At 42.6% G+C, this 14,265-nt stretch overlaps 1 protein-coding gene across 7 annotated transcripts in view; it reads right to left on the bottom strand.

The window, feature by feature from the left end:
* Nucleotides 1-429: 429 nt before the first annotated feature.
* The window catches only part of SPIRE1 (spire type actin nucleation factor 1), a 126,436-nt gene continuing 112,600 nt past the window's right edge, over nucleotides 430-14,265 (bottom strand). For 4 of the 7 annotated variants that reach the window (XM_064433172.1, XM_064433155.1, XM_064433179.1 and 1 more), the window contains 5 exons: nucleotides 9,753-9,890; nucleotides 8,611-8,681; nucleotides 7,842-7,869; nucleotides 7,623-7,753; nucleotides 430-6,785 (listed from right to left, as the gene is read on the bottom strand). In XM_064433172.1, coding sequence (XP_064289242.1) covers nucleotides 6,533-6,785; nucleotides 7,623-7,753; nucleotides 7,842-7,869; nucleotides 8,611-8,681; nucleotides 9,753-9,890 — 621 coding nt within the window. In that variant the 3' untranslated portion in view covers nucleotides 430-6,532. Of the gene's footprint in view, nucleotides 6,786-7,622; nucleotides 7,754-7,841; nucleotides 7,870-8,610; nucleotides 8,682-9,752; nucleotides 9,891-13,195; nucleotides 13,370-14,265 lie in introns of all 7 variants that reach the window. The other 3 variants (XM_064433139.1, XM_064433151.1, XM_064433145.1) reach the window with 1 other exon arrangement.

Below are 14,265 nucleotides of genomic sequence, written 5' to 3'. Positions count from 1 at the left end.
ACCTCACCAACACTACTTGCCACCTGTCAGAATCATGCAGGTTACGGGCTAAGCCTTTTAATGGCAGCTCCAGGGAGCAGGTCATGCTTTCACTATGGATTTGTTCAGTGAGAAGGCATTTCTGTGAAACACAAGTCCTGTCCTTTTAATTTTCCCGCAGCTAAGGTGATTGAGGTATGATTCTCATTTTACTGGAAGGCACCTGCAAGTGAAATGATCAGTAAGTGCTCCTAATGTGGGGCCCTGCTGGTACAATACCTTCTCTTTTACTTTGCTATAATTCTGTTTCTGACCTTGCTAAGATCTGCAGCAGCTGAAGCTCAGAGCTCTGCCTGGCCAAACAAATGTGGGACATAGACAGAGCTGTGCTCTGTAGGAGAAGGTGCCCATGGTCTTTACAGTTCCCTCAAGAAAGTGAGAGCAAGGCAGTAATTTTAAAGAGCTTTTAATTAGTAACGCATGAACAAGAAATTGCATTTCAGTACCACATAACATGGAAACAAGCAGAAGACAATGCTGTGGCCTTTTGCTGTTAGAGCTGCTGCCCCTGGTGTCCCTGAAGATGCGCCGACGGTGCATGCACAGTGACAGCACAGAAGCAGGGGGAGCTCGGAGGGGAAAGGTTTGTGCTTTAGGCCTGTTCGTGTCCAAAAGTGCACCTCCTGTTTGGGATTTTTTTTTTTCTTTATTAAAGAAGGGGGTGAGGGAGATGGAGCCAGCTTTAACAGAAATACAGCTCAAAAACCCTTCTCATTATCTTAATTTTGGTTTTGATTCACAGATAGTGTAGCCAGCAACCCTTCAACAGGAACATGCCCACCTGAAATGTCTCAGCTGAAGCTGGGCCGGGAGTGCTGCCTCTCCATAGATCTGTGCCAGCTGAACTGGTGTTTATTTCCACCAAACTTTGGAAGCCTACCTCCTGCAGAACTTACATCAACTCATGCCCGTGTCCTTTAATTCTAGATTTAGCAGATTTCTGAACTCAGATTTCTGAAATGCAGTGTAAAAAATCCCACACTGCACTGTCTGGCCCAGGACACATCCTGCAAAAGCCAAAGAATTGCTGGCTCCCATTTCTCTAACCAGTGACACCATTTCTGGTGTCACTGGTTAGAGAAATGCAGAGAGGGCTTGAAGCTTAGTGGAAACATCTTCAGCTGCATTGGAGGGACCAAGAATATGTTTTTTTTATACTTAGTGCTCTTATGGGTTGTTTTTTAAAAAAAATCAAATATATCAATAATCAAACAGGTCCTTTTCAGCTCTGAGTTTACAGTAGCAGCCTGGCACTTGAAATATTATCTGCTTACAAATGTATTTTTTAATTAGCTACAGTAAGGTCTGTTCTGAAGGGTCTGTTCCAAAGGGCTGTTCCAAAAATCTAGAAATGTTCTACAGAACCCATCTCCTGTTACCTCAGGACATGGAGCCTGGGCTACCTCACATCTGACACTCAGTTCAGCCAGGCACAGCCACTGCAAAGCAGCCTGACCAGGGAAAAACCGGAACGTCACTGAATTGATTTATTGCAAATAAACAAACTAAGCTGCTACTGTATAAAATTTGATACCTGTTTAGCTCCTTCTCCTGATTATGCCCCATGACATTTGTTGAGTGCAGACCTACCATAGAAAAATTCATTCACAAGTCTTTGCTTGTCAGAGTATTGTCAAGTTTCACCTCTCTGGAATTTGTTTCACCTGGAAGTAGGGCTAATTGTTTCAAGTACTGGAAGCAGATGGAATCTTGCACTGCAGGATCCTTTCAGCTCTAACACCGAGCACTCAGCTCTTTAGCAGCAGCTCTCAAAATTCCTTACACAGTTTGTAACCACTTTGAAGTGTCTTTTTGCAGCTGGGGACTCTGGGACACAGAGCAGCTCACAGCTTGTGCCAGGGCAGCTGAGCAACATGGGCAGCTCTGGGATTTTCCAATGTCATGGTGAGGGAACAGGGAAGGCCCCAGGCTGCCTCTGCTCCGGGCTGCAGGAGCTCACAGGTGCCACTCAGCACGGGGGTTCTGTGCTTTGAGTGTCACATCAGGCTGAGCTAATGTCCCTCTGTCATGGTGCTCCTACAAGGAAGCTCTGGGGAATAGTAATTCCAGGTACCCAAAAAGTCTAAACCACAGTAGTAAAAATCAGACAGAAACAATGAAAGAGGTTTCTATAGCTGGAATTGGTATTCATAAACATTCTCAGACTGGCCTTAAGATACACATATACAAAACAAGAAATAAACCAGAGCAGCTCCAAGTTTTCAACATGGCAACAGTATAAAATTTTCTGGTAACATGAACACAATCCATGTGCTGTAGCACCAGTGTAGAGTTGCAGCACCTTTCTCTCATGCCTGTGTGCTGTCACTGTTTCACAGATGAGACTGAGCTGTAAGACAGACATTCCTAAGAGTTGTGCAGAGCTGCTGGATGAAGTAAAGCAGGAAGGTAGCAATCAGGAATTTCAAGCTGGAGGTTCTAAATAAGTTTTAACCTGTAGAGCATGCAGCCAGTAACAAACCAGGGAAGCTGATGCTGAACTTGACTGGGGAAAAAGGGATGCTCAGGAGAGAAGAGAGAACAGTGTAAGAGTTGTGATAATAATGTTCTCTCCACTTCTGGTTTAAAAACTAAACCAAATTAGTCAAAAAACTCTCCAAAAGACTGTCAGCATTTCTCTCCCAATGATGAGGGAGGGATAGAGATTTCCCAAAGCCTGTGTTACATGCAGGACAAATGTGCTGCCCGGTACAGCCCGCCAGTGTTGGAAGAAGCAGCACACTGGTAACAGAGGGAGTTGGCTGCAGATGATGACAAGGAGCTAATCACATCACTGGGGTTACACAAGCAGTTTTTATTGCTATTCTAAAGGTACTTCGACAGGTTTTCATCCCTTCATGCAGCCCAGCCAGTGTTCAGCTGTTATGCAATCATTTTTGTTAACAATTCCTTGCCAAAAGAAACATCTGACTGATCTTACAAAACTGTAAAAGCATAAAAAGAGAGAAACAGAACCTTTAAATCAGCTTCCCCATGAATAATTAACACAGACAAAGGTTATAATGGAAAGGTATTTTATTTATAGCAGGTAACACCCCTCCCTGTATAAAGGAAGCAATGGAGAAAGGGGAAAAAAACCCAACAACCCCTCAAAACACTACTGTCACCATGAACACTTGAAAGGTCAGGTCTGAGAGCTGCAGCAAAAGCCTGCTCACATCCTCCATCACCGCCGTGAGGCAGAGCTGGTTTTGCATTCCCCACAACCAGGTTCACATACAAAACAAGACTGATGCTGCCAGAGGAAATTTTTAGCTCCTTGGGTCTCCTATAATATATTTTAACAGACCTTGGGCATACTAATAAAGCTAAAAAAACCCAAAGAAAATAATTTTAAAATTCGTGGAACAGAGTTCACTGTGCTAGTGCCGCGTTCTTTTCAGCAGTAATTTGCTCTAAGATGTGCAAACTGTATTAGGGGGCTGAAAGCGTTAACTCTAATAAAAGATAACAGCCAATACACATATAAATAAGACTCGTTTCCTTTTTAAAACATCATGGGAAATTCAATTCCCATTGCTTGATTGATGGAGACTTCCTAAATATTAATAAATATATTACAGATATTTACAAGCTTCTGATTTCCCCCTGTGACGCTGACGTGAAGTTCAGCCCGTAACTAGGACATGCTGGGCAGCACCACGGGGTGCTGGGCCAATGGCTGCAGTGGATTTGGGATGCTGGTGCAGGCAGGGAGGAGATGGAGAGCTAAAAATAGCCCCCTCTGCAGAGCCAGGCAACAGCGAGCTGAGCTCCTTCAGGCTGCCTGCGATGAACCAACCCGCTGCCTCTCCGCGTGCGGAATGGAACACCGGGATAACGTGGAGCAACCGTGCCAGGGAGGAAGGGATGGAGCCAAGGGGAGAGGCTGCCCTCCACACCGTGTCTTCTGGAGCCTGCCACAGCACGTGGCAGCAGCTTGGAGGGTTTTTCCAGGGAAAGAGGGAGGTTATCCAGGCCCTGGCCCGTGGCAGCTCTGTGTGAGCCATCTGTACAACCACTGCGTTGTTTTGCAGTGCTTGTGCCCTGCTCAGCACAGCAGAGCCTGCCTGAGCCAAGGACTTGTGGGACTTCTGGGAAGGCACAGGCTGGATCACAAGGCTCTGCCACTGCCCCAGAGCCATCCCTGGACACTGCCAGAGTGGAGCAGGGCACAGGCATGAGAGACCTGTTTGCCTCCACATGCTCAGGAGTTACTTAGTCCTTCATCCTGCCTGCTCTACAACATCCCAAATTCCACTCTCAAGAGGAAAATAAATGTGCTGGATGCCCTGCACCTTGTGGCTTGAGGACACCAGGGAAGCAGACTGTGAGCAGAGGACTGCACAACTGTAACATGGCCAGGGCATCTTCATGAAAAAATCCTGACAACAACAGGGCAGATGCAAAGTGAGATTTCCTGCGTTTGTTTCTGCCTGGTTCCCCTGGTGCACTGTGCAGCAAACACACGGCCTGGTTTTGGCACAGGAACAAGAAAAAGTGCTGATGTGACTGAGATCAGGTGACCCTTCCAGCAACAGCAGAACCTTTCCCACCAGCCAGCCTGTGCTGCTCCCCTGCAATCCTACATCCCTATCCCATGCCAGTACTCCAGGTGCCTTAACAGGCAAGACACTTTCCAGAGGTACCATGAGGAGAGGGCTGTGACACCTGACCTTAAACGGGACAGCAAAGAGGGAGAGTTAGCACTGAGCCCTGCTTTTCCTGTTTGCATTGGTTCAGAAAAAAATAGAAACTATTTCAATATGTGAAAATTCTCATTTCCCAAGGGGGGTTTTAAGAAAAAAATAAGGATGGCTGACTCCCTGGGAAGGTTTACAGAGACTTTTGCATGTGCTTTTCAAATCAGCCTAAAAGGGACGATATGGATGGCTGCTCCAAAGGCTGCCAAATGGAAGCCAAGCAGCCCTGGTGCCTCCCAGCCTGGGCACTGTGCCTTGTCAGGGCCAGAGGGGCTGTCTGCCCTTGGGCTTTTTGGACAGAGGAAGCCGTTTTGTTTAATACACCTTTAAAATTATGTTATGGAAGTCCAGTCCCAGCTACTTTGGAGCAGTTCTGAGGTATCTCTCATTAACTCGAAGAATAGAAATGTTAATAAATAGATCTGAAACTTTTCTGCTATGTCATTCTATAATACACTGCTATATAGTTATTAAATATGCCTCAGGGTATTAAAAAATTTATGAAAAAAGTTACAGTAGTTGATTTCAAGTATTAATAACTTGGCTATGTTAGGTTTTAAATACCAAAAAGATCTGGCCCCAAATTATTGACTAAACTCTGGCTATGACTGAATTAAAAAAAAAAAAGTATTTTGAATATAAAAAAAGTGCAAAAAAGCATGAGATGTCAGTTAACATCGTAAAATTGTTGGAACTTCTAAACAATTAGTCTAGCACTCCCTTGTGAGTGAATTAAGAAGGGGGAAAGACTGAAAAAAAGATTAAAGAAAAAAAAGCGATCGCTCCCAATCTGAGAGAGCACTGTCCCAAATTTCAGCCAAACACAAATTTTTACAGCCAAGTTATAAACCCCAGAAAAAATGGGGTCACTAGTGGATATGCTGTCAGACAGAACTATAGCAGTATCTGTGTGCTCCATTATAATACAAATTTACACCTTACTCACTGCTTTCTCTGAGTAACCACGAGAACAATTTTACAGGTATTCAGTTAAAATTAGAAGCCTCCCTTATTTCCCGTCCTCCCCATAAACTGTACAACTTTGTCTACTACTAAAATTCACTGCTACTAGTAGTCATTATCATACATTCAAGATAGAAAGTAAACTACTAAAACCTGCTCAGGAGTCACTCAGAAGGACACTAAGGCTTAAGAAGTACAGCAGCTCAGGGGTACGGCCGACCACATGGGCGAAGAGCTTTGTCATCTGCTTTGCCCCAGGACACTGCCACTGTAGAGTCCCGTGCTGAACCCTGACCTCAGAGCAACCAAAACGGGTCAAAGGAAGATGGATTTGACTGGAGCTGCTCAGGCTGGGTGCCTGCTGTGCGAGCGGCCCTTGGCTGCCTCAACAAGGGCGTGAGCATGCCGAGGGTGGGAATGCAGCAGGACCTACTGTTTGCTAGGGTGCTAACGCTGACACTGTGCTCGATCTGGTTCTCCACCAGACACCTGCTCTCAGCTCATCTCCTGAAAAATGATTCAAAGCATGGTTAAAAAAATGAAAGCAAGAAAAGGCTTTCTCATTTCAATGCACACGTACAAGAGGCAACAATTTCAAACTATTGATTTCTCCCAGTGTGAGCAGCTGCCCCATCGTGTATCGCCCTGCACAGATCCACACACAGAGCTCTGCGTCTCCAGGAGCTGCTGGAGCAGGAAATCCTGTGACCCAATGCAAACCCAAGCCAGTCAAGTGGAACGAAGCAACGGGGTGACAATCTGGCTCCAGTGACCTCGCTGATGGGTGATGACCTCATGGAGATGAAGCAAAGCAGAAGGCACAGGGCTCAGATCTCATTGATCGTCCTTTCCGAGGGGCAGTACTCCGAGGTTCCTGGAGAGGACATGTAGAAGGACTGCGTTTTCCTTTTTAACCTGGCTCGCTTGTTGGCCAGGGACAGGCTGCGCCGGCTTGAGTTGATGATTTCTGAGATGAACTTCTTGCAGTCCACGCAAACCTCCATTGTGCTCCAGTCCTCCATTAATTCTTTGGGAAACTCTTCGTGTGACTTATCCACAGACTTGGACCTTGAGGTCAACCTGAAAGGCAAAAGAGCAGGATCTGTCATGTTATTTGTCAGCTTGGCTGCAGGCCCCAGAAAAAATCACATCAGAAAGGTCTGGATTTAAATTTTCCTTCCTCCTGTCCCCAATTACTCTAAACACTGGAGAGGGCAGCTTCTGCCTGGATTGGCAAGATTGCAGGGTCACTGACTGAGGGCGTGTGTAACATTTACATCCTGGCAAAAAACAACCTTCCTAGTAACTAAAAATAGCTTGATGTCTTTGGCTAATCTACACAGCACCATAGCAATGGTGATCTGTGCAGAGGGTTTATACAGCAGATTCCCTCAAAAAGGAGAATTTCTTTTATATTTTATTAGCTTTGACAGCCATCCATGTATAAGATATAAAGCCAACAGATAACTTCAAAATACTGAAGTGAAAAAATTATGAAAATTGGACTAAGAAAAATTAGGGGAAAAGATAAATCTGTGCACTAGACATCACTGATTTCTCATTCAGTGGGTGATTTCAGCCTGTAAAATTTATCTCCAAGGAGTCCATTCACACCAGAAAAAGACATGTTAAGGATATTTTCTCAGAGGTCCTACAGAAATACAGTTGTCCCAGACTCTCATTGTTTTTCAGCTGTAATGTGAAAAAGGTTTAAGACTCTCTTAGGTTGCTATTTCTGTGAATCAAAGCAATGACTGGAAGACAACTGACTTTTCAGGCCTCAGAAAAGTTACTACAGGCATTAGAAACATGGCCAACTACAAAACTGGTGAGCAGCATCTTCATGATTGATAACCCAGCCTGAAACATTTGGGGGGCATTTGCAACAGACACAAGCAAGGCCGGGCTGTCCCTCACCTGCTCCGCAGGGAATGGTGGTGACTGGTAGAGGGTTTGTCTGGCCTCATGAAGCTTTCTCCCCTTTGCAAGGTTGAAGGTCCCAGGGAGAAGATGGGGAGGGTGGAGTATGGCTTCGATGGCAGCCGCATCTGTGGGGAACAGCACAAGGCACGTGCAGCATCATTACAAAGGTTGCAGCTTTTTAGAAAGGCTCCAAACATAAATTTCCTTACTTACTTTTTTGCAACACTGCGAGCATACAGGCCTGTGTAAAAAAGCAAGAGCATGAATCAGTCCATTGGGAAAACTTATGTTTAAATCAAGAATAAGGGATTTCAGGGATAGAAACCCACCCCCCCTCCATCCTCCCCTTAAACAAACATTTTTATTTTTAAAGCCTCTTCAATATATCAACTTCAATCAGAACATGAAGCCAGAAGGAAGGAGAAATGCTGAACAAGAATGGCACCTAAATTAAAAAACAAGGGGGAAAAAAGAAAAATATACGGGTTTGTCTCTAAAGAAACTTATTCTGGTAAATGAGATCAAAAGTCAGTGATTGCATAGATCTTCTGACTTATTGTCTCACTGTTAACTTAAAATTTATCATTTTGCCTGCAAATATTCCTTCCTGCATTTCCCCTTTCCCAGTACACCAAAAATAGCCCAAAAAGTAAATTGCCTCGAAATGTTTTCCCCAAACACAGAGACTGTAAAACTTTTGAGTGGGGAGTCTGAGTAAATTCCATCTTGCTTTCTCATAAGCATTAAAAAAAAAGAAAAGAAAAAGAATGTTTATCACTTTTAGTCGAGAGTTTCAGTCCAAGGAAGCAATTCAGTCACTTACAAATGACATGTTTCTGTATACTTTTTTTTAACACAGACTGTTACAGAAATATGCCCAACCAACAGTATGCAGCAGAAATTTTTGAGGGTTTCTAATGTATAAATCAATAATTTTCCCTATGAAATTGTACTCATTTATTAACAGACATAAAATATTTACCTCTTGCAGAACTGACAAGTGTAAGACCAGGTAAAGAAAGAAAACCTTCTTGTTCGACAGCAAAAGCAGAGCTAGAGGAAGAAGAACAGAGGAGTTCACAGTGTTAAGCAAAGTCCCACACAGTGATGACTTCACTGACCAGTTGCTGTTGGCAAGGTCACAGTGGCAGGGCTACATCCAGTTCTGGCGTCTGAACTTCTAAGATGATATTGAGAACAAGGTCCAGAACTGTATCTTCATATATTTAGAAATAAGCCTTTAATTGTTTTCCCTAAATTAAATACTTGCTCATTAACTAGATAACTTTGGTTAGAAATAAAAGCAAACAATTTTAATAGTGGGGTAAATTAATAAATTAATTAAATCTCAACCTACTTTGAGATTTGATAAAAGCTCCTTACTAAGCTTTATATGTCATGACAACAGGCAACAGCTGACTCTAATGAATGACATTATAAGATTATTGTTTCTCTGCCTTAAATGTATTAAACCTTTAAAATAAATCTGCACATTTGACACAGGTAGGCCTGTAGATAAAACACACAGTGAAGTCAAAGTAGGCTTTCTGGAGGTGTCCAAGAAGTACAAATTAAAAGTGGGAGAAAAGGATGCTGCTTCTGCTGGGAAGTACCTATCTCCAATCTGCAGTTTACAGAAAAATGCATTATTTAAGGGGTCTCTAATATTAAACCTCCTTCTAGTTGCATCACTTCTCTGAAGGCTTTAATTCCCTCTGTGCTTGATAGTAAGGGTTCATATATGAAGAACTTGTAGTTTTCTGTTGCTATCTGTAATTCTATTTTCTGGAAGAGAAAAGGTAACCAAACATGCAGAAGGCATGGGGACAGAATTCACCTCATTCAATGAAGTTCAAACAGACACATACAGATACATTCTGATAATTGCAAATGCTACTGCATTTTTATAGGCAATCTGAACAAACAAGGTGCTTCAATGAAAAGTTTTGATGTTTCTGGACACCACTCAAGGAAGTTGACTCATGTGTCACACATTTAGGGGGATGTTTGGTGGATAACTCTTCTTTCTCTCCAATAGAGGATAAGAAACAAGTGTGTAAATGGGAAGCTTGTGCAACTGGCCTCCCTCAGTACCCTTCAGAGCCTCCCCAGACTCAGCCCTACCTTTCCTTTCTTGAGAGCAGTGTAGACATCTTTATATTGCTGGTACTTCTCCAGCTCTGCCTTCACAAGCACCTGACGGATGTGCATGACCTCCTCCACTGTCAGAGCCAGACATTCCACAGGGTAACAGAACTCCTCCTGGAAGCCAAAACCCCCAGATTATTTCAAAGACAAAGGGCTTCTTCCAGAGTTCAACCTAGACAACCAGCCACCTGGTTAGTAACTCCAGAAACAGGGGATTGCTCCCATCAAACTGGAATAGCACTGGCTCATTCATGGGCATCACATGAGTGCCAAACCACTGGAAGCTGCATAAATGTCATGTAAATTATTTTATGTTCAGATTTCACATCAATGACAGTTTTCTTCATCTTTCCTCTGAAATCACTTGATCCTTCTCTCCATTTGTCTTTTATTGTGAACATTTGTTTCAAGCCAATCAACATTCAGATTTATAATTTGAAAGGGAAAATGTAATATGGTAGATGGCATTATTTTATGTATACTGTTTGAGGTATACATCAAATAATTTCTCTCAGGCTTTGTGATGCCCAGAGTGGCCAAGGAAAGTTGTTAGTAGCCCATTCTAGCAAAAAATTTTTATTCAGTGGTACCACATCTTGGTGCTCACATGATCAGAATCACACCAAGACTACAAAAAGTTACATCAGCTCAGGCAGAAAAGTTCTTCTTTCTGCCCCAGAAAATAACAGCAGCAATTTAAGCTTTATAGAATAATGCTCCAGTGTCAAGCAGGTGAACTGGTTACCCAGTGTTGCATTATAAATGGTAAAGGCTCAAATAGAGGATTAACAGCACAACTTTTCACTTACAAAATTTTGTATTTGTTCCATGTTGCAGCATTTAGGAGAATATTGAGTGCAAAACTCCTGAATTTGGTACCAGGGAATAAAAAGCACCAACCCAATTTGTAATTCAGCCCAGTAGTTGATTATACATTTCCAAAAGAAAGACAGAAACCTCTGTGGGAACTCCCATTGCTTAATGCTTAGTGAACCTTTTCAGTCAGCCAGAGGGGCTACTGTGCAGTAATGACAATGACAGGCAATGCTCTCTGAATAAACGAAGGAAATTTCTCCTGCATACACAAAGACGTGGCTGACAGTTTGGAGATCTCGTTTACAAATTGAAGTGATGAATCGGATTAGTACGGAAATGCTCCATTTCCATGTACTCAGAGTTCTGTCTTTCCATCAGATTAAAAAGAAAATCCTTCTACATTGCAGACCTGGCAAACATTAGCATTTAGGAACCACCACATTTTTAAAAACTGTTGTCTTACCTATCTAGAAAGGGAACACAAAGAAACTTCACTCTGTTTAGGGTACCCCACAAAAGACTAGAATTAAGTTAACTTCGTTAGATTTGCCAGCTAAACCTTTGGGGAATGGAAATCTAGTTTTCTGGAAAAAAACAAACTATATCAAAAGCAGCTGCAGTTTGCTCTGAGGTGTAAAACTGCACAGCCAAAACAAAGTATCTTCTGTTCCTTGTGAGCAACTTTACAGCTAACCAGCAGCTCTCAGCATTTCCTTCTGGGTTCTTCCCATAGCAACTGCCTTGCTATGGGGAAGGCACGGCTGAAGGCTGGGGCGGCACGGCAGAGGAAGTGGGTGGGAAAGCGGGATGCACACAATGCCAGCAAAACCCCCCAGTCTGCATCGTGGGAGACTCAGGGAAACTATCCGAGGTGAATGAGGCTGACTGAATGCTTGCAATCAACCAGAGCTTTAAGTCCTTTAGAAAGACATTTCTTACTTGAAGCTCTTCCTTCCCCCTCATGAACGCCCATTCCTTTAATTTACAGAACGATGACGTCGGGGAATATTGCTCCTTTGAAGAAATTCTGCAGATCTGCTATAGGTGTAGAGCGCGTACTAGGGGAATAGTGTGGGCCTGTTGTCGTACCAATCGAAAATGAATACCATTAAAATAGAAATAGCCAGCAGGCAGCAGGGGAAACATAGAAAATATTCACATGTTTAAATGCTAATGTTTTAATTCCAGTGGTTACACAAGGACAACAAAATGTTAATGCAACATTAAATGAAAGATAAATAATCCGTTTTCAGAAAACTGCTTGGGTTTTTTTTCCCCTTTCAGAATATAAATAAGTACACAAGAAAATATTTTTTTCTACACTACCTCTAAGGCACTGAAATTAAATTTTGCTAAGCACTGGCTAAACTTCATTGAACAATGATGCTTTGGAGTTACTGCTCAAACATCCAAACCTGCACCCAAATTCAGCAGCTCCATGTGAAAGTACTCTCTGCAATACTCGCATGTGACAGAACATGGTAAAGAAAAAATGTGGTTTGAATGGTCTTGATTTTCCAGAATTACACTCCATACTCTTTTTAATATTAAACACAAGCCAATACACTTATTTTTAAAGGGGAAAAAATATTATTTGCAAATACTATTTTGAACTTGAAGTGTCCATGATCCTCTTGGGGACTGGCTTAACTCTGACTATGCAATCATTTTGTAAATACTATACTTCAAAGTGTGTATGTGTAATTTTTTATGCAGGAAAAGCAGGTAGTAAGAATTGCATACCCATAATGTGCTTTGTAGGTCATTCTCAGTGTACACGCACCTAATAGGTTCTTATGACTAACACATTTTTACTCTAATGTATTCCTTCTTCTCATTAAAGGATGTCACTAGACATTCAAACGAGTTGCATTAGTAAATTGCAAAATGAATGAGCACCAGAGTGGCCTCTAAATTCTGCAATTCACAATTAGTCAGCACTCTGAAGTCTTACTTCTTTTGCAGACTACAAGTTTCTAAAAGATCAGCTGTGTATCTCAACTATAAACTCTCCTACAACTTCCTTCCTCCTTTCACTTATTGGTTAGGACAACAAAAAGAAGGAAAAATTAAATAATTCATCTTCAGTTAACATATGGGTAAATTAATTATTTTTTATTTTCAGTGGATTTGCTGTCCCTGATAGATGGATATGAGCTATCCTGCAAGTTCTGATATATAAGTGTGCTGAGGACCAAAACAATACATGGGTTTTCAAGTAAAGCAGATTGCAAATGCCCTCCCATTCTACGTAGTGTACATTGGGAGAAACATAAAACCTCATTCTGTTCAACATAGTCCAAGGATCACAATAGTTTTGCTGGATTTTTGCTGCAGGATCTTCATGTGCTGTAATATTTAAGGTCTGTCCCATTGATAATCTGGTGATGTTGCATTTTTAGTTTGCTGTCCTTTCAGAACTGATTTCTTTTCCCCGTGAGGTGATTGAAGACACACAAATATCCTACACACATTGAAATCAAAGTCAATCAGGTGCAATGTCCCAGCCTAAGCTGTAATTCTTGCCACAGCTGAGGAAGTGCTCCCCTAGGAGGGAACATGCTGGTGAAGGTGATTTCCAAAGCCAGCAAAAAGAGGCAAACCTTTGCGGGTTTCCACCTGCTGGCAAAAGCTCTCTCACAGAGATAGTACATAGCCCCTGCCACCCCACACATGGCTGCTTCAACGGGATGGGAGCTGAGCAGAGAAGCTGTTTGCATAGTTGAAAAAAGTGGTCTGAAAGTCATCCTTGGAAATAAACTGGTTATCCTAGGAACCTGAACAATAGATAGGAAGCAGAGAAGCGAATGCTGTGTATAAATGAAACCATTAGCTTTGGTCCTCTGGGTCATGAAAAAAATAATGATAATAAAAATAATAATTAAAAAAGCAAACAGACTGCAAAGGTGCCCACACATAAATCTCAGGACACTGAATTGATCTCACTGATTAAGCACCAAATCAGCTCACTACAGCAACCACCAGGGCTGACCCCCCCAAAATCACTGAGCCACCCTGCCTTTCCATGTACCACTGGCAGGGTGACATGTCAAAAGGACTGTTTGGCACTTTTCCAAGTTTGTTTCCCCTCCCCACCTACTTGGACCTAACTACCTCTGTCTGATGAGATGCCAGTTTACAAAACCATCGTTAGTATGCAAGACAGAGCAGTTTCTTGCTAATCCTGCTAAGAGACTGTAGCAAACCCCTGCCTGGTTTCACTGGCATTGACAGCTATTTGCTGACAAGGCCTCTTTCACCTTGGAGAGAAACCAGGGTCACAGGAGCTGGTGATAAGAAGTGAAACTCCATCAATCCTGGAGGAAGGGATAAAGAAGCGTGAGGTCAAATAAAAAATAAATAATACTCTGCACTTATTGAGAAGCATTCACTCTGGGAATGGCAATTTCACAGGTGCAACATCTGGCGCAGCCTCTGGAAGAGGTTGGCATCCCTCTGGGAAGGAGAGAGTTGCAGAAAGCCAAAGCATGGAACTGGGCCAGTGCCAGCATAGCAGAACACATCTCCCAAAATGAAAAACAGGAGTGTCGAGGGAGGTGCCTGTTACACCCTAGAGGGCACTATTGCCAAGTTAAAGAATCAGCTCTCAAGGCGTCAAATAAAATAGGTTCTTATTAACAGAACATCATTTCACTACCAGCTTCCTTCTTTT

Source organism: Passer domesticus, chromosome 1 (genome assembly GCF_036417665.1).
Source record: "Passer domesticus isolate bPasDom1 chromosome 1, bPasDom1.hap1, whole genome shotgun sequence".
NCBI classification, from domain to species: domain Eukaryota; kingdom Metazoa; phylum Chordata; class Aves; order Passeriformes; family Passeridae; genus Passer; species Passer domesticus.
Note: the sequence above shows the minus strand (reverse complement) of the source record. Positions and strands in the feature narration are given on the sequence as shown.